This window comes from Dermacentor albipictus, chromosome 1 (assembly GCF_038994185.2).
Source record: "Dermacentor albipictus isolate Rhodes 1998 colony chromosome 1, USDA_Dalb.pri_finalv2, whole genome shotgun sequence".
NCBI lineage: Eukaryota > Metazoa > Arthropoda > Arachnida > Ixodida > Ixodidae > Dermacentor > Dermacentor albipictus.
Window position 1 is genome coordinate 519,547,714 of NC_091821.1, and position 22,215 is coordinate 519,569,928.

General features: G+C 46.0%; 1 protein-coding gene across 1 annotated transcript in view; it reads right to left on the bottom strand.

Moving 5' to 3' along the window:
- LOC139059971 (uncharacterized) overlaps positions 1-22,215 on the bottom strand; it is a 141,508-nt gene that overhangs the window by 46,487 nt on the left and 72,806 nt on the right. Inside the window, exon 2 of the mRNA XM_070538635.1 lies at positions 14,991-15,145. Within this exon, the coding sequence (XP_070394736.1) occupies positions 14,991-15,145 (155 nt within the window). The remainder of the gene's footprint in view (positions 1-14,990; positions 15,146-22,215) is intronic.

A 22,215-nucleotide genomic window follows, 5' to 3' on the forward strand; every position in this document is an offset into this window, starting at 1 on the left:
TCTTCGTCTTCACGAATAAACTTCTAGTTGAGTCAGCGTTCATGTGTGTTCCTACCTTAATTCATTCTTCTCTTCGCTGTTTGGGTGGTTGTGAAATATAAATGTACACCGAATTGGCGAAGTGTTCATAGAATTGATACATGAAGTTATTTGCGCTGTTTATTTCAGGAAGAACGCTATAGGGTCTTCTCTTTGTTTTTGACACTGAGTACATTTTTCTAGTTCAACTTCAAGGAGTCCCTTGAGAAAGCCAATAAGAGTTATGGTAACTTCCTTTCTGTGTGTGATTTATGAATTTCATCCATTCAAGGCATGACATGGCACATGCCTGATTGTAGGTTGCAAGCATTCGTAGTAAGATCTACTTTTAGGTTCTCATGACGCTTCTTTGTACTGCGCTGAATTCTCCAGGCACATGAACCTTTTTATGCTCTAAGTGCATGCGTTCTTTTTCTATATGTTGGAGCGCAAATTGTAAACTTTTATATGCATATATATCATTTTCCTTGTAATCATTTTCAACAATGGTGCTGTAGCTCCCTCTGTCTTTCAGTTACTGCTTTGTCCCAATTTTTATGCAACCTTTATGTATTTTATGCAGCGAAATTCTGGCGCTATTTTAATAACATTTTATCTGCGAAATTGAGGTAATTGGTGTTTCGTATATGCATTTATTTGCGTTTTTCACTGTCTCAGCAATCTGGCTGTCGAGTCATTGGAACCTTTTCTCATCCTTTATGACTATTTCTGGGGTGCTTGATACTGAAAGTGCAGGTGACCTTTTAGTTGGTTGTTTGCAATTGTGTTAGCCATGTGTAACTACCAATTTTCTGTGCTAAATAATTATTTTTTCTGTTGTCGTTCAAGGTATTGGCCTTTCCTTATCTCTTTTGTGACTGAGGTACCACTTAGTTGCTGGGTATAGGGAAATGGGCCCCAAAAAGTGCTTTAATTAGCTTTGTGCAAGTCCAGAAAGATTACCTGAAAATGAGCTCACTAAATTGAGGTAATGCCACTAACGAACTCTTCTGTACCCCAAATTAACATAATCAAATGGTGCACTGTTTGTTCTTGACTTGTGCCAGGGAGATAAGCTGCTTTCATTACACAAAAGCTTTACAAGTTTATTTCTGAAGAAAGCAATCCTGGCCTGTCAGAAACACGATTCAGGTGTTCATCATGCCCGACAACTTTCTAAATGATGTCTCGTCAAATAATAGCTAAGTTGAGTGATGTTGCTTTATAAAATAATTGGGCAACATAAAAATATATGTATCTCGAAGACAAAGCTCAGGCAAGTCTACTTTGGTACTTCATTAAATTTTAATCGCAGTGAAAGACGTGTGGTAAAGGTTGTATATATTTACGTGAAGTCATTTGTTTCAAGTTGGTTATTTTGCCTTCTCACAGTCAGCCGTAGGTCTTCCTGTGATGTGTTAGTGTGCGCAACATTTTAATGTAACATATTCAGATGTCTTTTGTGTATTCACATGCAAGCAGCTTCAAGTGTTCATGTGTTCAAAGTTGGTTGTTACAAGGGTATGCTTAAGCCCTGCCTTTTGAGTCGCTTTGCCTTCTAGTCATAAACTTAAGTCGAAAGTCAAGAGTGCAATGATCGTTTTGATTGGATTCATATGTATAGGGTTTCTCAGATGTATTTACACTGCTAGAGTGCTGTAGGTACTAGCCTATGTCTCCAGGTTCGACGTAGTGGTGCCTTATGTACTGTAATAATGTTTCACGTGCACGCATCGTTAGTGTAAATAAAGGTACTTCAAGTTGATCAGTCTCTCCTTTGATTTTGTTTCTGTTTTGGAAAGTTATGAGCAGGCACCGGGGCATGCAAGTGTGAACCGCGAAGCAATTTCAATATATGAATAAAAATGAACTAGCCCAACGAAACATCAATCATATTTCAATGGCGACTTTTAAAATCTCAATGGCATCTCAACTGTGCCACAATATGCTTTTCAATACTGTTACAATAATAACTCAACAACAAGTCAACAGAACTATCACAACGTTAGTTCAATGCAGAGTCAATGGTAACTCAAAAATCAATCAACAAAAAGAACACAATAAGCCGTCTAAGCACAATAGACTTTCAATGGTAACTTAACAATTATTCAACATTGAGGAACGCAATGGTGTTTCAATCAAATTTCAGTGGCCAATATTCAAGACTTCTCAGCACTCAACGCAACAATTCTCCAACAAACTCAATAATTCCTCAAAGAACTCAACATTGACCAACAATATTTCAATGCCTTCTCAATAATTTTTTTTTGTACGGGATGGGCAGGACATGTAACGAGCAGGGAAGATAACCGCTGGTCATTAAGGGTTACGGACTGGATTCCAAAGGAAGGGTAGCGTAGCAGGGGGCAGCAGAAAGTTAGACGGGCAGATGAGATTAAGAAGTTTGCAGGGACGAGGTGGGCACAATTTGTACATGACCGGGGTAGTTGGAGAAGTATGGGAGAGGCCTTTGCCCTGCAGTGGGCGTAACCAGGCTGATGATGATGATTCGTGCAGAAATTCAACTCCGAGAATGATGTCACGGGAGCATTCACGTAGTAGAAGGTAGCTGGCAACGAACGTCGATCCACGAATCCGAACTCCAGTAGTGCAGGTTCCCAGCGGAGTAACAACCTGACCACTAGCCGTCCCAATCTGCGAGGCACGCCAAGGAGTAATTACTTTCTTCCCAAACATCGTCGTTTTCACGAATCCAATCCAATAAAGCGCTAACTGCGTAACCGTCGATCCCCAGCGGTATGTCGAGTGAAAGCCAGTCATTCCGTTCAGGTGCAGTTGACGTCGGATCGGAGCCCGTCCTTGTTCGTGTCGATCGGAGGGCTTCAGCACATCGACCGCCAACGACCTCACCGCCAAAAAGTTTGTTTTGCCGAAGGGGGCGATCATGCACTCGATTATCGCTGGGTTGGTAATGAAAATGGCCTTGATGGCGACGAGTGTGTCTTTCATCAGGTAGGCGGCGGCGTGCGCTGTCGAGCCAGAAAATATTCAATACCCTGGTGTTGTTGGCCATGTCGGGGTGGCAGCGAGTAATCGGAAAAGCGGCGATAATGGGCTTGAGATGCCACACAGCCCCGGGAATGGACCAAATTACCAATAAGGCACCTGTAAACCTTGACAGCCCCTCGCTAGTAGAGCTTACCGCTCATCTTAACGAAGTGTGGAGGAAAGGAAACCTTCCCGAGGACCGGAAAATAGCCGAGGTTCGTCTGATACCGATGCCAGGCAAGCCACCAGCCATTGAGAACCAACCGATCTCCCTCACTTCGTGTGTTGGAAAGCTCCTAGAGCACATCGTTCTCAACCGGCTACAATCATTCCTGGAGGATTCCGGGAAACTTCCAACAACGATGATAGGATTCCGTCCACACCTCTCAACTCAAAAGACATCTTACTTCAGCTGAAAGAGGAAGGTGATTGTACCAGCGACGCGCAACTCCCCCACGGCTATCCTCTCCTTAGATCTTAAAGGGGCGTTCGATAACGTCAAGCACACAGCAATCTTACAGAGGCCAAACGCGCTAGGCTGTGGGTCCAGGACATACTCCTATATCACAGATTTCCTCTCAGATAGTAAAGCCATCCTAAAGGTCGGGGACAAAGCCACAAACCCCTTCTTACTGGGTGGGCGCGGCACACCAGGGGGCGCAGTGTTATCCCCTCTCCTTTTCAATATCGCCCTTATAGGCCTACCACCGCTCCTCGATAACATCCCAGGGATCCGGTATGGCCTATATGCCGACGACATTACCATCTGGTCGCCCACAGGGTCCATCGGGGAAATGGAGAACCACTTGCAGAAAGCTGCAGACGTGGTGAGCGACTATGCTAAGTCATGCGGGCTCAGCTGCGCCCGCCAGAATTCGGAGCTACTCCTGGTCTCACCGCGAAAGAAGCACACATTCGACTCGCCCACTATCGACATACAACTGGAGGGACACACCATTGTTCCGTCTCAGAGCGTAAAGATATTGGGGATTGGTTTTCCAGTCGTATCGTACCAATACAATATTAATTCGAAAGCTTAAGAATACAACAGCCCAAGTTACGCACATAATCCGGCGAATAACAACCAAGACAAGAGGCATGGGGGCGGCGGACACGCTTTGGCTTGTCCAAGCCTTCGTCGTGTCTCGAATAACTTACGCTATTCCATACGCACTACTCAACGAGACGGAACTGAAGAAAATCAACACAATGATCAGAAAGGCATATAAGCAGGCGATAGGCCTGCCAACCAGTACGTCCACAGAACGCCTACTACGAGTAGGTGTGCACAAGACGGCCTAGGAGCTGATCGAGGCACATTTATCCAGTCAGCGAACAAGGCTGGCGGTTACGGAAGCAGGGGGGTCCATTCTCTTACGCCTGGGGCTCTCTGCCTCTCTGAGCCATCCGCCGCCTCAGACTGTGAGCTTACCCCATGCCATCCGGAGAAACATCACCGTACGTCCTCTACGTCGCAAAATGCACCCAGTGCACCACGCAGAGCGAAGGGAGGCCCGCGCCCTGGCCATACACCAGCGATACGGGACTTTACCCTCTACAGCCTACACCGACGCGGCTTCTTACTCCAGACGCGCAGCCACAACAGCCACCGTAGTCGTCAACACAGAACATCGGATCAGCATTTCGCTCACACGAACCAATCCCCTCCAAGCCGAGGAAGCGGCCATAGCCCTCGCGCTCTCCCAAACAAAGGTTGAAGTCATAGTGACCGACTCCCAACAGGCGTGCCGCAACTTTGCTAGCGGCAGAATTCACACCACTACGCTCCGGATCATCAATCAAAAGCCGCCAACGAGATCAGTCATGATCATCTGGGTGCCAGCTCATCAAGGCATTCCTGGCAGCGAGGTCGCCAACCACGTGCCTCGAGATCTGACCCACCGAGCCGACGCCGAGGAATCTGAACCCGAGCGCAAGCACCCTCTAGTCTCTTACCAAGACATCACACAACACTACAAGCTAAGCCGCAGAACATATGCATCCCCACACAAGTCACTACCTAGAGAGCAGGAGCGATTCCTCCGAGCTCTACAGCTTAATACATTCCCGCACCCAACCAGAAATCACCTCATAGACCCTACAAAATTCTCTCCGCAATGCCGCTTCTGCGCAGAGCCCGGGTCCCTCAAGCACATAGTAGGGGGTTGCAGAGCGGCACCATTAAATCCTCCGAACCCTTACCCCACTAACGAGCTTTGGGAGAGAGCCTTGGCCAGCTCCGCCCTCGAGGATCGGCAACGGCTGATTGCGAGGTCCCAAGACGCGGCCCGAGCTCAAGGCATTCTGGAATGAGGACGCCTCTCCAAAACTTCATTCACCGAATAAAAATGTTTGTTCTCTCTCTCTCGGGACGTCGGTATGGGCACTGGCGGCACACATATGGTCTGCCTCACCGCAGTGGAAGCACCGAGGACGGTTGTCCGTGGCGCGCCAAACATCTGACTTCCAAGGGATCATGCGCCGGTCATCGGTGTATTGCAATGGCGGCTCCGGCTGAAGCACAATCGGAGGAGTGGCAGGGCGACACAATAGAGTCGCGTGTTGGTCTGTGATGCACTGCACTGCTTGCGCGGGGGAAAGTGCAACCGGAACGACGACGTGGACAAACAGCGGGGGTGACGAAGCTGGGTGTCTCAGGGCTTCTGCGTAGGTCGCGTGGTGGTTTTGAGTCGGTGCAGGCGCGGTGTTAGCAAGGGGAAAGGTGGACCGAAGTGCTTAGTGTACTTCAATTATCACAATATTTGCAATGAAGCTCACCATAGCTTGAGACGTGCCGTAAATATTCTGCATTTCTTCGCGCACAACAGTGAGCATGAGTTCTCAGAGCTTGTCATTGTTGCTTCCGCTCACCGTGAAAATAATTGAAGTGCATGTTGCTTTCACTTGCCGCTCGTAGAAGTTCGATTGCTGCTGAAGCATTTTCTCCATACTTGCAGCCTCAGACAACAGCTCAGCGACAGTCTTCGGAGGGATCCGCAAAAGACCAGCGAATAGCTGCTCCTTCACTCTTCGCGTCAGGTGACGGAACTTGTCCACAGTCATTCCACGGTCTGCTAGCCTGAAGAGACGCGTCATATCTTCGACGGACGCAGTGACACTTTCGCTAATAGCTGGGCGACGGCCTGGATCGTTCGTTCTGCTCGTTCGCAGCGATCAGCGCTGGTGTAGATGCCTAGTAGCTGATGGCGGAACACATGCCATGGCGTCAATTGCTCCTCAAGATTTTGAAACCACGTACGCGCTCCGTCCTCCAGGCAAAAATAGACATTTCTGTTTATGGGCGTTGTCCCATTCTTTGCACTTTGTCACGTGCTCAAAGTCGGCCATCCAGTCTTTGACGCCTTCAAACACGCACCCATGGAACGACTTTCGAACCCGTGGATTCTGAAGTGTGCACCTGGTGGGCATCGTGCTATCCATACCAGTTGAGGTGGTTGGAATCGCTGTGTTGTCTCCGGTAGGGAGTCCCCTGACTCTGCGGTTGGCCCTATGGACGAGAGTCTCTATTGGCACTGGGCTGGTGGTTCCTCTACCAGGAGGAGTGTACGGCATGAATGAGAAATACCCCGTACCTCCGCCAGTTTGTTACGCGTCTTCCTTAACAAAGGATTGGCGACGTTTATTGAGGACAGCTGGCTCCTGAAAAACAGTGGCAGTGGGACCAGGCTATCGAGTGGGCGGGCATAGCAGGCGCATTTCCTCCATCTTGTCCTTCCTGTCTCTTCTTTTACGCTGTCCGCACTACTGCAGGTGGTGATATTGAGCGTGATGCATGGAAGGCGGAGGTAAAAAGACTTCAGGCAGCCGAGGAAAAGCTGAACATGGCCGCCATTGTTAACGAGAATGGTCGTGACAATAGAACGCAGTCTCCCGACATGACAGGGCAGGGAGTGTCTGCAAGCCGCATGGAAGGAATGCAACGTGGGGAGTGGGTAGCTGGAACGTGTTCACCTATCTTGAGACAGCAACGAAGGAAAAGCAGGAGCGCAGAGCTCAGTGCCCCTTGTCAAGTCAGAATCACGGGGAAAAGTATGACAAACAGAAGCAGGGAGAGGCTTCGACATGAGGAGTGAGCGAAAGGGTGATTATGGCTGGCGACTCAAACCTGGCTAGGTATTCAGAAGTAGTTGTGGAGAGGGTGAAAGGCGATAAAAGAGTGGCGGTAGGGACATTGCCAGGGCGGACGCTAGGTTCTGTCATGAAGCGAGCAAAAGCAAATCTCGCGGAAATGCCCACGGACGCGACCTAGTCGTAATGGCAGGTAGGCTCAATGACGTCCACAAAAGCGAAATGACTATATCCCAGCACTTAGAGAAGAGGTTAGGCGACTTGCGCGAGCTGTCCCCCCAGGCGCAGATCGGTGTTTGCACGGTTTCGGAGGTACGTGTACGTGACATTAACGTTGAAAGAGCCCTAGTGGCTACTAATTAATCTATATGGAGAACGAGCCGAGAGAAAGGCTTCGAGGTTGTCGAAGTAACCAGGGAAGTGAGAAGGTGCTGTGGTTTTCAATGAGACGGCATCCACTTCAATCACAGGTTCGGTCGAGCAGCGGGGTGGGGACTTCCTAGTCGCGCGGTTGCTTCTTTGGGTGGTCCACGGGCGCTGAGAAGGCCTTTGTAGGTACTAATGAAGAATCCCCTTAGGCGAACCTTAGAATGGCACCGTCGTGAAAAACATAAAAAGGAGGAAAGAAAGAGAGAGAGAGAGCTAGCCGTGCAATAGGGCACATAAACATGCAGGGCGGCAGAAGAAAGGCAAAGTGCGTAAAGATTGCCGAGCAGCTCAATAAAGAACAAATAGGGGCATATGCTGTTACTACATAAACGCGCCTTAAAGAGTAGGAAGAGCCGCCAGTGATTGAAAATTAGGTTTTGGATGGAGGCAACAAAAGTAAATCGGAAAGAGAGGGAGGGGAGCCGGGATGCTTCCACATCAGGGAGCCAAATGGAAAAGAGTAACTTTAAAATGTCAAAAGCAACTTTGGTTTGTGCAATGACTGGGAATAAAATTTGGCTTGGCATAACGTATTTGTTGACTGGAAGTAATTACAGAGAAAATAATCAGAAGTTGGGGTAATGCTTAAGTGCTTATATTAATGGTTTTGGAAAAAGTGCCAAAAATTGTCCTATTAGATGACATAAAGGCCTACATGTAGGACATAGATGGCTATACCACCAACAACGAGAACTCCATGCTAGATTTTTGTGAGCAACATAACCTCGTTATGGCGAAGACAGAGCCTAATGTGGCGGGCAGACCACGTGGAACGTGCGAAACCGACAATGGACCATTGATTACAGTCTGATGACAGAAGGAATTTATGGTAAGCTGAGAGAAATGGTCATTGGCGAGGAAAGGTGTAGCAGCATAGGAAGGGACCTAAACGCATCGTTTTGAAAATGGGATACGAAGTTTGGAAAGAGAGCAAGGAGCGCAATACGGCCAGTACAAATTTGAACGCTGAGAAAATAACAAATATAGTCGCAAGAGTCGGGGAAGAACTTGGCAAATGGCCATGCAAAAGTGGCAGTATAGTGAGCTTCAATGGGTAATCACGACAGAAATAAGGAAAGGGAAGCAACATGCTCATTGGATCGTTGGATGATCGGCGAACGACATAAAGCATCCCGAGAGCACAAGCAGGCAAAAAAGCGCAGTTGCCACAGGATGAAGTAGCCAGAAAGTAGAAGATATACCTGGAGAAAAAATAGATCATTCAAATACTAGTTCAAACAAAGTTAAAGGTTAAAGTGATCGTTGGTTGTGAGAAATACGTGAGAAAATGAAGGCTGCACCTAGAATATTTTGGAAGCCCATCAACTTATTAGGCAGGGAGCCTGGCACAGACGAAGATGGAAACAAACTCGAAAGGGACATGGCAATAAACTACGTCAGAAAAATAACAACGCTATATTTCCAACGCAATGAAACAGCTGTATTTGAGGGAACAATGAGCATGGAAGAGAGAGAGAGAGATGAAAAACGTGTCGTGCTGACAAATTTCAACAGGAAGAAAGTCAAAGAGAAAATTCCTAAGCGCACAGCCACAGGGCTCCACTAGGTTGGCTGAATAATGAGCGAGGTCCAAAAAGAAGAAAAGCTGTGTTGAAAGCAGTAGAAAAAATTTTCAAGATAGACAAATACCACATTGTTAAGCACAAAGAAATTACTTAATTTATAAAGGTAAAGGGGAGCTAGAATCCACTCATATAGACCGTTCACCGTTATATCGGTAACATAGAGGTTAGCAATGCAGACAAAGCTGCAAGCGTGCCAGTGAATAATGGTATTTTGTGAGAACTTTAGACTGGCTTCAGGATAGGTAGGCGTCGGGATGATAACCTATTTTTCCTTATTCAGGGTGTTAAAGTAAAAATATCCAGACTAGAAAGGATACCAGTATATGTGTCATTTTTTTTGAAATTACAGGAGCGTATGACAAAGTAGACCGCATGTTGAGGGATACTCTAGAAGCGAAAGGCTTAGGCGACGACTGCATACAGCTTTTGAGAGAGATTTACATAGAAAATGCCATTTCAGTTGAACGGGAAGGGATGAGGATCGGGAGGAAAGTTGATATAAACAACGGACTTGAGCAGGGGTGTCCTTTATCCCTGTTGCTTACATTATCTACACGGTGACGGTGGAAAGCATCCATCGATCTATACAGCGGTGCAAAGGGCCAAGCAAATTACTCGCGTTGCCTTTTTTCTCTGCCGCACTTGTGTCATGTATACAAATGCTATAAACCACCACATGGCGAGGTGTGCCAGACAGCAGCAGCAGCAGTGAGAAACCTATGGATGAGGCAAAGGAAGGTTCGCTTTAAACGTCACATGGTCACAGAGACGCGCTTGTGCCACTGCTCGCGCATTCGTCGTCGTCTTCGTCCACAGCTGGCTCCAATGCCACTCATCGTGTTACCTTCCCCATACTGTCTCTTCCTGTGCGAAGGTTGGCGGCACTGGCCCACTGCGAGACGGCACAGTGATTTCGGGGAGTTCTGTCGTTCGCTCCGATAGGCGAACCTCCGACGGAGATGCTAAAAAATATTGGTGGCTTTCCCGTAATCGAAAGTACGTGTAAGCATGAAATGGCTACCGGCAAAGCAGATTGCTTGGAGATGATACCATCCACAATCTTCAGATGAGTGTAGTGCGTGTTCGCAATGGCACACGGCACCATGCCGTACTCTGAACTGGTTCATATGAACGAAATTGTCTCCTGTCTTAGTGACAGGAAACAATTGCATCCATATGGCGTCTTTTCTGCCTATGGTGCCGCCACCTTCAACACAATTTTTTCTTCCGACAGTGGAGCGTGCTCACTGTCTGTCGCCACATTTCCTTCTTGTCTCGTCGTGCAGTGCTTGGCTGCCAATGCGCGCCCTCCGCGGCGCACCGGACCCTGCTAGAGCTTCGCAGTGCAGCGTGGCGCCATGTCTCGAGGCGGAGCAAAACACGCGCCCTGGAACTACGGATCGCTGGCGCTGATAACGGAAACTAAGCGCATTTCACGCATAAAAAGTCACGTGGTCTCAGAGACAGGCACCCTGTCTCAGCACCAAACAACGACAGTCAAGTTTATCCATGAAAGTGTGCAAGCGTGACTGAACGAGGACGTAGAAAGACACAGAGGCACAGAGACAACGCTATCTCGCGCGGTCTCTCGCTGTGGCGCTGGCTCTGAGTATGTTTCCTGCTACGTCCTCGTTCAGTTGCGCTTGCACACGCTATCACAGATTCAAACCAGCAAGCCCGCCAATGTGTTTTAACCAAGTGTATGGTGCCATGTATCTGCCTTTTGAAAGTAGTCATCTGAAATTACAAATAGAGTTCATTGTACCAGAAGTTACAGTTACAGGTTACAATATTGCGAAGAAACATTAAGAAGAATTCGGAAGCAATGTTTCTGTAAGTTGTTTGAGCAGTAACTAGCGCATGTAATGCAGTCCTGCACAAATGGGTGGGGCCAGAGACCGCATTTTCTCATGTTTTGACTGATTGCCCGGATGATCTGGTGGTGTTCTCGCAAGAATGCCCGGATGTCCTCGTTTCCTCCTCGTCTTGAGCGACTGGATAATGACTCTGGCTTTTGGCTGAAGGTCTCTTGAAGGTCGCGGATAATGGGAGCTAAAAGCATTTCATGCTTAAGAAGTCGCGTGCTCGCAGAAACAGACCACGCCGGCTCCTGCTGCCCGGCGTACTGTTGGACCTGCCTTGGAGCTCTCGGTTCCTGACCTCTCCTGTCGTCCTGATTTTTTTTTCTTCGTTTTTCCTTTGGTTCTTTTCTCTTCTTGTTTTCCTTTTCCTCCCTCTATTTCCTTATTCCTATCTTTCTTTTGCTCTCTGCTTTAATAAAGCTTGCACGGAATCTTGAGATGACACATGCCGTGCCAATGCAGACCATTCCCTTCTGCACTAATAACCCATCCCTGTTCTTGATATTTATTCTTTTTATGTCGGCTAACCTCAGTTCGCTTTTTCTTTTTGTAATTGGCTTTTATCAAAATTCATTTAGGGTTTTACGCCCTTGTTCAGTTACTTTAGCTTAAACATGTCATACCTTGGTGATGCGGGTTTCCCTAGTCTTTATTTAGGTTGCTTTTTTACGTTTAGGGGCGCCAAAATATGCCGGTCCTTATGTGCAGCGCGGCCAGTCGGTGCGGCGAGTTCTGCCGAGCGCCTCTGTGAACCTCGATTTCTCTGCCAGTAGCAGCGTACGTCTCATTTATGCCTCCGCGCAAGTACGCGTACGAGGCCGAGGAATGCGATGAGAAAAATGATACAAGGCAAAGTGAAAACAATGCGATTACGCTTCGTAAAGCAAGTCGTCATCGGGAAGACATTGCAATTATGCCTCGCGTTATCCATGCAGCGACACGTAAGTGCGCTTTACTTATTTAATAAAGCAGTACTTGCTGTTCAAATGGTGAGGTTGTGAAGCCCTTGAAGCCACAAGCACCACGAGGGTTGCGATGTGGGCTTGTTGGTAATGCGTCTTCAAGGGGTGCATGGTAGAGCCATTAAATAACGGGACAAAAGTTTGTGTGCGCCCTGTGTGTCTTCTTTTGTCCCATCTTTTAATCGCGCTACCGTACACCTCCTAAACAAGCACCAAGTGTAGGCAAACATGTGTACTAAACGTGACTCGTAAAATATCGTTTGTTCAGAAGTTTGTAATCATGAAACTTAGAGCACTTTAGGGCCGCAATAAATAGAGACGGTGACTGGAATCTGGAAAGGAGTAAAGGTGCCAGTGCTAACGTTCGTAAATGTCATTCAGTGGTTAAAATTGTATATCTTATCGGCGTTGGAACTTAACCACAGATACGTACGCCAGTTGGCTTTGGGTGCCTACGGCAAAAGCACAGATGAGGCAGTTCAGGGTAAGATGGGTTGGACCTCATTTGAAGTTAGAGAAGCGCAGAGCAAAATTAGTTTTGAAGAAAGACTCAGACCATGGATCAAAATAAATGGGTTACTAAAGAGTACGAATATTTGTACTTGGATAGCTTGGACACAGAATGGAGGAAGAGGTCAAGAAATTTGGCAACCAAGTATAGAGTAATTAAAAGTGTAAATAGACAACCAGCACTCATTCCAAGGAAAGTGAGAGAACCAGAGAGAGTGAATTGGATGCAAAGGGAAAAAGAAACCCATGGAGATTCACATGAATGAGACGGAAGAAATTAGAAAGAAAAATGTGTACGATAACACAAAGGGTAGTGCCTTGCTATTTGAGATTCGAGCAGGTTGCCTAAGGATAAAACATATAGAGGAGTAAATATTCCCATAAATATTAAGCACGTGTATGCTGCAGCGAAAATCGGGCACCTAATAATGGAATGCGAAAGAATTCTCCCAGTGAGGCCCGTTAGTAAAGTACACCTTCGATAAACATTTGGATTTTAAATGGACGGAATAATCAAAGAGTCGGCAGTCGAGTTAAGGAAGAAATGTTTAGATTATTGGTAGAAAAAAAGGAAATAAATCAATATGACCGGATCTACCACAGGCAGAGTTAGCGGTACGATGTAGTTGGAGAAGTTTTGAGGAAAAGAAAAAAGATTAAGGAGAAGTTTACAAAAATACTAGCATATGAAGCATGTAAAGCATATCTTTGCAAATGACTTTCCCAATACATTGACATAGGTAATCAGATTGACACAATTTTCATTAACTTTAGCAAAGCTTTCGACACTGTACTACACTCTAAATTGCTTTTGAAACTCCATAATATTCTTAATAACCCTCTAGTGTCTTGGATTTCCTGTTGCCTTTCTTTGTGTTCCCAATTCGTATGCTATGATCCCGCTCATTGGTCTGTAGTCAACGTCACCTTAGGGGTTCCACAGGGATCTGTACTTAGCCCTCTACTATTCTTATTCTTTATTAACGACCTTCCAGACCATGTTACTTCAAAAATACGGCTCTATGCAGATGATTGTGCTGTGTACACCCAAGTTGACTCACTCGCTGATCAGCAGCGTCTTAAAGATGCCTTTGTTTTATTTTGTGACTGGTGTGTTAACTGGAAAATGAGCATGAATTTTGATAAAAGTGTTATAATGTCTTTTACTAACAGACACTAGCCCGTATGTTTCGATTATATATGCAACGGTGTACCACTAAAACGAGTTTTTCAATACAAGTATTTAGGCGTCAATTTTACACCCACCTTGTCTCGGTCGAAACATATTTTATTTATTTATTTATTTATTTATTTATTTATTTATTTATTTATTTATTTATTAAAAATAACTTACAGGCCCATTTAGGGCATTGAGTAAGGGGTACACATATATACACAAATATAGATTATATTTGTAGTAAAGCGTTAAAAAAATTGGGTTACATCCGCCGGACTTTGTCTTCAGCCCCGAGGGACACTAAATTAGTAGTATACAAAACATTATATCGGCCAATTTTAGAATATGCTTCCTCCGTAAGGAATCCATATCAATAATGTGAAATTAATTGTATTGAATCGGTCCAGAGGAAGGGTTTTCGTTTTGTTTGCCGTCGCTTCGTTCGAAACTTTTCTCCGTCAGCTGCTCTTGCCAAATTAAACCTCCAGTTTCTTCCTAGACGGCACCACATAGAATATCTGAAGATTTTCAATTCTTATAGCACCCTCCTTGTCACCTATGAGATCCCTCTCTTTTAACGCCTGCTTGCGCGACTTCAAGTAGAGCTTATCATGCCTCTAATACCAGACCACTCCATGCACGCACTTACACTGTCAAATACAGTTTTTCCCCCGCATGATTGAACACTAGATGTTGTTACCTGCCAAAGTTCGTTTGTTACCCACTTCTCAATTTTTCACTCAATTTCTTCTCAATTGATGTATAGTTCGTTTACATTTTTTCTATTTCTATGTTCCTGTTTGTGCATATAATAATTTGTTTAGTCGCATGTACACCCACTCCAGCCATAGCCCCAACGGGCTGTAGAATGTATAAATAAATAAAATTAAAAATACCTCAATAACCTCATACCTGAATAACTCAAGCAGGCTAGGTGACTATTTGCCATCATCTCCCATTCAAGGATACGCCAATTATGCATAGTGATCATCACTTGTCTATTCACAGAAATTCACCTATTCATGCCTATAGATTGCGCTAAGGTTTTCGCGGACTTGAAAAGATAGCAGTATACTAAGTATACGCAGTATTCGCAGTATTTTTGGCAGTATACGCGGACGCAGGTACAACGTGCGCCCCTGAGAGGAACAACTATCTGCTTCGTTGAAATGAACATTCTGCTTGGTTTCAGTGGCAATAGAGGATAATCCTGCCTCCTAGGTGCACAGGAAAAACAATACACATGCACAATTCCAGGTGAAAGTCAGAAAGCAACAATTAGACATCATCTCCAAGTGCGTTATGCACTGCACTGATATAACCACGTTTTCTTTAGAAATTCCCTCACTCGGCTTGATGCCGACCCATGCGCAGCGCCATCTGTCGTCCCAGCTGACAGGCTTCCATGCGGTGGCAGTAGATGCGCCTGGTCTGCTCCAGTGCTCTCTGGCGAGCGTCGTTGCTGATCCTTGTGATCATCGTGGTGACGCCCATGAGCCCAACCTGTGACGGAAAATCCACAAAAGAAAAAAGAAGAGGCCGTTTCGCCGGAAAGCCGAAGCATCGATTGTGAGAGCAAATGAGTAGACAGATATTCGAAGTAAGGATAGTAGATTTATTGGCCGAATAAACTTGGAAATATGCGTTTACTGAAAGACTCAACAAGCAGGATGTAAGCGCGCACACACAAACACGAATGCGTCACACTCGATGACCGCGGACACTCGCTGCCAAAACGCTGGTGTGTGCGAGTGCAGTGACCTTCGTGACGTCACTATCATAATAAAAAGGGAATTAAAAAGTTAAAACACGTAACCGGTATATTAGTGCTATAATAGATGATTGGTAGCGTTAAAAACTCTAGTTATGTCGCCGTCGCCGCTACAAGGTCGTACAAAAAGAAGAACATAAAGATGTTAACACATCTAGTCGTTATAATAGTGTAATTATAGACAATAGATAGCAGTTAAAAAATTTGGTTATGTCACCGTCCTGCTGAAATGTCGTAACAAAACAAGAAAATAAACATATTAACCCATCAAATCTTTCTATTAGTGTAATAAGAATGGTTGGTAGCGTTGAAAACCAGGTAATGTCACCATCCCTGCTACAAGGTCATAACAAAACAAGAAAAGAAAGAAGTTACACATTTAATCGTTATAGGAGCATAATAAAAGATGATTGGTAGCGTGAAAAAACCTGGTAATGTCACCGTCGACGCTACATGGTCGTCATAAAACAAGAAAATGAAGGAGTTACCCACATAATTGTTATATTAGTGTAACATTACATTATTTGTAACAGTTAAAAACCAGGCTATGTCACCACCGCCGCTATAAGTTCGTACAAAAAGAAGAAAATACAGATGTTAACATATCTAATCAATATAGTAGTGTAATTACATATGATTGGTAGCGGTTACAAAACCTGGTTATGTCACCGTCGCCGCTGCAACGTCGTACAACAAGAACAAGAAGATGTGAACACATCTGATCGTTGTAGTACTGCAATTATAGATGATTTGTAGTAGTTAAAAACCTGTTTATGTCGCCGTCACCACTACAAGGTCGTAACAAAACAAAAACGTAACGATGTTAATACACCTAGTTGTTATATTAGTGTAATATTAGATTATTCGTAGCAGTTGAAAAACCTACTTATGTGACTATCGCTGTACAAGGTCGTGACAAAACAGCAAAAAATTAACATGTTAGCACATCTAATCGTTATATTAGTGTAATATTAGAATAATGGTAGCAGTTTAAAAACCTGGTAATGTCGCCGTCCCCGCTACATGGCCATAACAACAAAAAAAGAAGTTACACATCTAAGCGTTATAATAATGTAATATAATATTACTGGTAGCAGTTAAAAAACCTGGTACTGTCGCCGTTGCCGCTACCTGGCCGACACAGAACAAGAAAATAAAGATGTCAACAAAGCTACTCGTTATATTAGTGTAATAAACATGGTTGGTAGCGTTGAAAAAGCAGGTAATGTCACCATCGCTGCTACATGGCCGTAACAAAACAAGAAATGAAAGACGTGCACACATCTAATCGTTATACTAGTGAAATGATAGATGTTGGTAGAGTTGAAAAACCTGGTAATGTCCCCATCGCCAATACATGGACGTAAAAAAACAAGAAAATAAAGAAGTTACGCACCTACACTCTAAAAACTAGAGAGGGTATCGCAGGAGTGAAGCGGCCGATTTACTCTTCAAAGCGTTGTTTTATTATTGCCAAATATCGAGTGGAGTGAAATGCATTGTTCACTCCCTCACCAAGGAGCGAGTGCAATGTGCTTTTCACTCTGCCCTTCTGAGAGAGAGTAGAATGCACGTTCTACTCTTGCGGCAATAGAATACAAAACGTAGCGAAAGCTTCTGCTTCAACTGTACGAGGCTGGCCCCGAACATGGCGATACATCACTCACGCACGCTGATGCAAATAACACACTGTTTTGCTTGTAACAGAACAGGCAGCCACCGCTCAAAGGAACGCGGAGCGAGCGGTTTACTTTTTCACTCGAAGTTGCTCCACCGCGCGCGCGCTCAACATTGCGGAACAGCACAGGACCGGAGAAAGGTGATCCGTCCAGCGTGCAGCAACGAAGGCCATCCAAGGGAGACCCTGTGTCAGCCATCTCGCGTCGCCGCGAGAATACCGCAGTTCGTCATTCGTTGGATATAACAACAAATCCTCCATGGTACGTGAATTCTAACTCGGGTGCGCATTCTTCTATATGATATTGTCACGTAGAATGGACGGTGAAGAAGGCAGCAAAACTGGGATTATAGAAACTAGCGTTTTATTGGGTGAACATGTGCCCTCAAAAGCAGGCTACACTCAAAAGTACAACGATAGCGGCGAACACACTCGGTGGTCGACGAAAATATGATCCGCGGGTCAAGCGCACAGGCTTTTATGCATCAGTCGTTGAATGTTCCAGAGTAAACGCTGAACCCGCCTGCCTTCCACAAAGTTCTACATTATTCGCGTCGCACAAACCCGCGATCGGATTACACAAGGTTTCGTAACAGACAGCGGATGGAAGCTTCGATAACATTCCAGAAATTTCCGATACTTGCAGGTGCGTCCTGCGCTGTGCGATAACATTTGTTAGGAGGTCAAACGTGTCGCCTGATAAAGACAAACAAGTACACGTGTCGATACCCCCCTCTTAAAAAGCAACGACCCGATGCTCCAAACGAAAGTAATAAAGCAAACACCCATAGCAAAGACAACAACAAAATAAGGAAGTTCGTCAGCGTTCGTAAAATGGTTTAAGGCGCACCCCGTGGACCAATTCAGATCGACCGCGGCGCCGCTGTCAACGCGAAATGCCATCTGGCACGACCTCATTGTCCAATGCGCCAATACGTCAGATAATCTTGTAGGGTCCGAAACAGCGTCGCAATAGTTTCTCACTCAGTCCTCGTCGGCTTATCGGGGTCCACACCCAAATACGGTCGCCGGGCTGGTACTCGACAAAGCGTCGTCGGAAGTTGTAGTGTCGGCTGTCGGTACGCTACTGGTTCTTAATCCATAGGCGGGCGAGCTATCGAGCTTCTTCGGCGAGTTGGAGATGGGTAGCGACGTCAACATTCTCTTTGTCAGTGGCGTGCGACAGCATTGCGTGATGCGTCGTCGTCGGGTTACTGCCGTAAACCAGCTTAAACGGAGTGAACTGCGTTGTTTGTTGCACCGTCGTATTGTAAGTGAATGTTACGCACGACAGGACGGCCTCCAAGGTCTTGAATTCGACGTCGACGTACATTGCTAGCATGTCAGCGAGGGCCTTATTCAGGCACTACGCAAGACCAGTCGTATGTGGGTGGTAGCCAGGTGTCCTCCTGTGCCTCATCTGACTGTAATGCAGAATGGCTTGAGCAAGCTACGCTGTAAAGGTCGTTCTTCTCTCGGTGATGAGGACTTCTGGGGCGCCATGTCGCAGCAAGATTTTTCGACAAAGCATTTCGCCACTTCGGCTACGCTATACCTTTCGGCGGAGCTTTCTTTTCAGCGAAGCAGGTGAGGTAGTCCATCGCCACGACGAACCACTTATTTCCGGTTGTTGACGCCGGAAAGGGTTCCAACAAGTCCATCACGATCTGCTGAAACGGTCGGCAAGGAGGCTCGATTGGCTGTAGTAATCCCGCTAGCCTTATTGGTGGTGTCTTGCGTCGCTGACAGTCTCGGCATGTTCTTACATAGCGGGCGACGTCGGCGGTCAGGCGCGGCCAATAATTCCTTTCCTGTATCGTCGCTAATGTCCGTAACAATCCGAGGTGTACAGCGGTCGGATCGTCATGTAGGGCATGTAATACTTCTGGACGCAGCCCTTAGGGAACAACAAGAAATTAGCTGGCGTGGACTGCTGAGAAGTTCTTCTTTACGAGTAGGTTGTTTTGAAGCGGGAACGAAAACAATCCTCGCCTAAATGCCGTACACTCTAAGAAAAAAGAGAGTAAAAAGTGAGTCACGGCAACTTGACTCTCTTTTTTCTTCCGAAGACCCACTTTTACGCGAATAGAGTCAGAAAACAAGAGTCAACATTTGCGCATGGGTCGTTTGACTCTCAATAGCACGCGAAGAGTCATCGTGGAAAATCGCCATTGCTCTGATATTTGAGATGAGTCTGGCGAGAGAAAGATTTTAATGCAGTAGAAGAAATACCAGATAAACTCTAGTGTTTTAGGGAGGCCCTCGGGTTCCTGTCCTGGTTGTAATGCGGTGTATCATTCTTTCATCCTTGTCATGTTCTGCAATTACTTCGAACTCTATATATTGATTTTCCTTGACCATGTTTGCTGATACCTCGCACGCTTAAGCGATAGCTGGTTTTCTATGCTAAGGAAGACCTGGATTTGCCACACTGGATTCTGACCATAAGTAAATCTAAAAAAAAGTATTGGCTACTAAAAAGAGCACAGCAACGAGATAACAAGTTCAGTAGGCGCCCTCAACAGTGTCGATTGTAAGTGCAATTCCGCGACTTAAAATTAAATTTTGAAGATTTAAGTTCAAAAATCAAGATCTTGTTATGAGGCGCACGGTAATGGAAAGCTGCAGATTTATTTTCAGCAGCTCGGGTTATTTAACGTGTACGGAATCCACGGTATACGCCCATTTTCGCATTCTGACACCGTTGGAATGTGACTGCCGCGGTTGTGGTTGGACCCGTCACCTCGAGCTCAGCAGCGCAACACCAAAGCCACTGGGCTACCGCAGTGCGTTGCGTTCCGCGACCAGAAACAAATATTAGTGTACGCAACACTGCTTTGGAACCCCCTAGAAATATAAAAACAATAACACAGCAGTTTCACCCCAATGCTGCATGAACCACTGCACGAACTGTTGCACGAACCAAGGTTCGTAGTTTCATCAGCTGAATAAACTGCAGTAAACATTCGCTTACTCCTGAAATTAGAAAGCACTGGGTCAAGCGCGCACGTGCAAATATCAACAGATCTCACTCAATGACGGCGAACACTCGCTGTAACAGCGTTGGCGTGATGAAGGGTGCGAGCAGAGCGGACCGAACGCTTCTGCTGCCTCTTCCATCAAAGCGTCTCCGAAAATTTGCGCTATCTGAGCACACCCTTACCTCCCCCCCTCCCCACTCCCAGCTTTGCATCCATCGGAAATTATCTCCAAAACAGAGCGAGGGTGGCGCAAGACCGGGCTAGAGCAACGGCTAGAGGAGGAGAAGCGCGCTAAACTAGCGCCCCCTCTCCCGGCTTGCGCGCGTTTTATCACGTGACCTCCTTAGATACTTGACTTGGGGCGCCCATCCAGCCCGGCTCAGCCTCGAACACTTCCTTTAACGCGCACAGTCAACGGCGCGGGATGGGATCTTATCGCACTTGACTTTATACGTAAGCTCGCGGTAAAACCGAGAGATATATTTCGACGGTTGCGCCCATATAGCTGCTATTGCAAAATTCGCAATCAACAGAAAATTTTACTGAGGACCAACAACGCTGCTTCTCCACGTCGTGATACAGCGGTGAACGATATTTCGGGAAAATGTGTTGCTAAATCTCCGTCAAACACTACGCTCGCATTTGGTGACAGCGGAACGCAGTCGCAAGAAATTGTGGAGAAAATACCGGAGTTCTGGCAGCTTCAGGTGCACTAGATTATTCAGTACCGTCGGCGGCTTTGTAGTTATACCTTACATCAGAGCAAACTTCACTCGACAGAGATCAAGGGCAGCCGCACCGCTTTAGCTAAGCAAATTAAGAACAATTAGGCCGCGTCTTCCCACTTCGAGCACGCTCCGACAGCCCAACGATAGATATTTCAAACGTAACCGCACTCGGACGAGCAAATTTTGCTTCTGCGAAGTGAACGTAGCGGGTATTTCAAGACGCGTGTTAAATTCACGGCTGTTTCATTCGTGAGCATTACTTACGTGACGTAAAATTATCAGTGAGCAAAACAGTTTTTGTTTCAACGCAAGGAAAGAAAACCGAAACTAGTTGTGCGGATTCAAATTATCCAAAGCCGAAGCCGTCAATAGTATGACGCCATTTTTCAGTTGTGTTGCATCTCGTGCGAGTACGTTGTCGTCGAGTGGTGGTTCTTTATTCTATGGAGTGGTTCTGAAAGCGCTACGTTAGGGGCGACTGCAACCAGGCGTTGCGGCAAGTTACGGTGGGAACTTCTGTCCGTGCTGTGTGATTCTGACGAGGACGACTGCCGCCAGCAGCGGCGTGTCGCCGATTTCGTCTTTGCCGACATCGAGCAAGTGCAGCTCGACCGTCACAAGCGCCGGAAGTGTTGCGTTTTGCACTCCATTTTCCTTGTGATATGGGAGATCGCAACGCAGAGACGACCAGATGTATACGAAAGACTACCAGCGGAGAGTGACCTGTGCCATATTTCTCTTAACCTCTCAGGTAAGCATATCAGCTTTTGTTCCGAGTTTACAAACCGCGCGTAATCGGCCCTTCCGGCACGGCTACATTTTGCGCCACGTTTCTCTTGGCAGTTCACAGACGTTTCTTAAGCTTGCGTGGGCGTATGTATGCGAAAATACTACTGGCAGACGGAAGCCTCAGGAGAGCATCTGAAATTATAGCAAAGCTGTACTGCCATAGATAAATACCGTTCTTAACGACTCCAATGACGAGTGGCCTGTCGCATCGAAAAATCCGTAGAATACCGAGTACTGCTTAACTTGAAGTGTAGTGTGACCACTGCGACTTTCGCTGGCGAAGACAGGTTGTCGAAAAAACTGGTCTATTCTGAAGATTTACTAGCGCTTTAGGTATATTACCGCGAATAATAAGAACGCTACCACGCTGTATGGCAGTGTCAGGCGATGTGGCAGCACAGATATTTTCGTAGCAGTAAGGCGGCTGCATGCACGAGCGAACAGACACAACCCTTTAAAAGCGCAAAAACAGAACAAATTAAATGTGCATTTGGCGTCAAGTCGGAAACACATTGGCTTACAGTATAAGCCGATGTATAATGCTATTATGTTTCATGTCATATTTATTTTCACGGTTGTAAATATTTAAAAGCATGAATTTGCTGCAACCTTTATGTAGTAAATCC